This window comes from Thalia democratica, chromosome 2, assembly GCF_965202585.1.
Source record: "Thalia democratica chromosome 2, ktThaDemo2.hap1.1, whole genome shotgun sequence".
NCBI classification, from domain to species: Eukaryota; Metazoa; Chordata; class Thaliacea; order Salpida; family Salpidae; genus Thalia; species Thalia democratica.
In genome coordinates this window covers 84802028-84804283 of record NC_139166.1, presented here as the reverse complement: position 1 = coordinate 84804283, position 2256 = coordinate 84802028, and the positions used below count along the sequence as shown (strand labels likewise).

The 2256-nt window shown below is 29.3% G+C and overlaps 1 protein-coding gene across 1 annotated transcript; it reads left to right on the top strand.

The window, feature by feature from the left end:
* Window positions 1–1586: 1586 nt before the first annotated feature.
* Window positions 1587–2000, top strand: LOC145829051 (histone H3.3A-like). Its single transcript, XM_082936789.1, has one exon. The coding sequence runs from the start codon at window positions 1587–1589 to the stop codon at window positions 1998–2000; it is 414 nt and encodes a 137-aa protein (XP_082792915.1).
* Window positions 2001–2256: the final 256 nt, after the last annotated feature.

Genomic DNA, 2256 nt, shown 5'->3' with positions numbered 1-2256 from the left:
CAGTTTTATACTAAGCAATAAAAATAAAATTCCAAATCTAGCTTATATAGTGAAAATGCAACCAACGTAATTAATAATAAAGCAAAGAGTCATTAAGAATACATAAGTACCTGTAATTACAATGCGACTAAAAAAATTTATAAAACAGAGCAACAACTTATAAAACAGTTTAAGAAAACAACGAAACAGTATAAGCAAAATCTTTATGTTTGCACAACTTAGGTTTTCTTAACAAAATACAAAAAGCATCAAGTTTAGTTAAATAAGAAATGTGAATTTTTTTTTTAATAATTTTAAATCTTTTTAAATTATAACTACAAACACAATCAAGGTTATTTACTAATTGTTCAGCAATAGCAGATCTTTTTGAAGCATTTTTTACTCTAATAGTTTTATTTTTTTTATTACTCATACTAAATTCATCGATACTTTTTGGAATATGTTTTTTAAATTTTTTTTTAAGTTGTCTTGAGATCATCCCGACATTACTAGCTTCACAGAAGCAGTTAAACTTATAAACTACCATACTTTGTTATTAAATTCTGCTATCGGATCTTAGTATCTTTAGGATCTTTTCTATGAGTAATAAGAAAACTAAGTCTATTAGAGTAATAAATGCTTCAAAAAGATCTACTATTGCTGAACACTTAATAAATAACCTTGATTATGCTAGTAATTATAATTTAAAAAGATTTAAAATTATTAAAAAAAAAATTCAAATTTCTGATTTAATTAAACTTGAGGCTTTTTGTATTTTGTTAAGAAAACCTAAGTTGTGTAAACATAAAGATTTTGTTTATACTATTTCGTTGTTTTCTTAAAATATTTTATAAGTTGTTGCTCTGTTTCATTAATTTTTTTAGTTGCATTGTAATTAGAATTACTTATGTATTGCTAACTACTCTTTGCTTTATTATTAATTAAGTTGATTGCATTTGCACTATATAAGCTAGATTTGAAATTTTATTTTACTGTTTAGTATACAACTGACACAAGAAGCATGAAATATATATTGTTCTGAAAAAAAAAGAATCTTATTTATATTGTTTAAAAGAAATTATATTTGGTTAAAATAGATAGTCTTGTATTATTTAAGGTATGTGTTTATATTATTATTTCTTTAGCATAACCTATTTCTTATTAGTTTATAAAAATAAACTTTTAATGAACAGTAATATAAATTAGACGTATATATATTATTAAATTATTCCCTTCTTTATTAAAAAAAATAATTTAAATGTTATTTTTGTTAAATGTTGTTTCAACAGTTTAGCTCAAACTTATCAATTAGTTTCATTCATATATGTGTAAGTTATAAAGCCGACCTGTTTAGACCCAAAAGTGTATCCGTTTTACATTTACGTGAAGTTTAAATTGAAAGATTTATTTAGAACGAAAAATGTATATTTAAAATTTTATTTGTGAAAACATATTCCTGATTTTCTCAACCTTTGTTGAAAACTTATTAACTAAAGTTGTGAATTTTGAATCAGAAAAGTCCAAAATCGTTTACACTTCGTTTACGTCCGTAACGCATTTAGATTATATAAGTAACAGTTTAGAGTGATTCTACAGTCGAGACAACAATGGCCCGCACAAAACAAACCGCCCGCAAATCAACTGGAGGAAAAGCTCCCCGCAAGAAAATCGCCACCAAGTCAGCACGCAAAAGTGCACCAAACACCGGTGGAGTCAAGAAGGCTCATCGTTACCGCCCAGGTACCGTTGCTCTTCGTGAGATCCGTCGTTACCAGAAGTCCACTGATCTTTTGATCCGCAAGCTGCCATTCCAACGTCTTGTGCGTGAAATCGCTCAAGACTACAAGACCGACTTGCGTTTCCAGAGTGCGGCTATCGGCGCTTTGCAAGAAGCTTCCGAAGCCTACTTGGTCGGACTTTTCGAGGATACCAACCTGTGCGCCATCCACGCCAAACGAGTGACCATCATGCCAAAGGATATCCAGTTGGCTCGCCGCATTCGTGGTGAACGTGGTGCTTAAAAAGCACACAACTTCTGGTGTTTCAAACACCGGCCCCACGGCCCTTTTAAGGGCCACCAACTATATAACTTTAAAGTGTAAATTTAGTTTAGACCTTAAAAAAAATTAATTCAATTAAACTTTAAGTTATTCTTTTCATTAGATAACATTTCATAGTGCTTCTAGTTAATGTAGATAATTTAATAAATTCAACTAAAAAACTAAAAGTGTTTACAAGTGGTAAACAGTGTTTTATTTGTCTAAAAACTTTTATAGC

What these genes read in the sequence shown, in the direction of transcription:
- LOC145829051 (XM_082936789.1), top strand. Translation starts at nt 1,587, where the DNA reads ATGGCCCGCACAAAACAAACCGCCCGCAAATCAACTGGAGGAAAAGCT.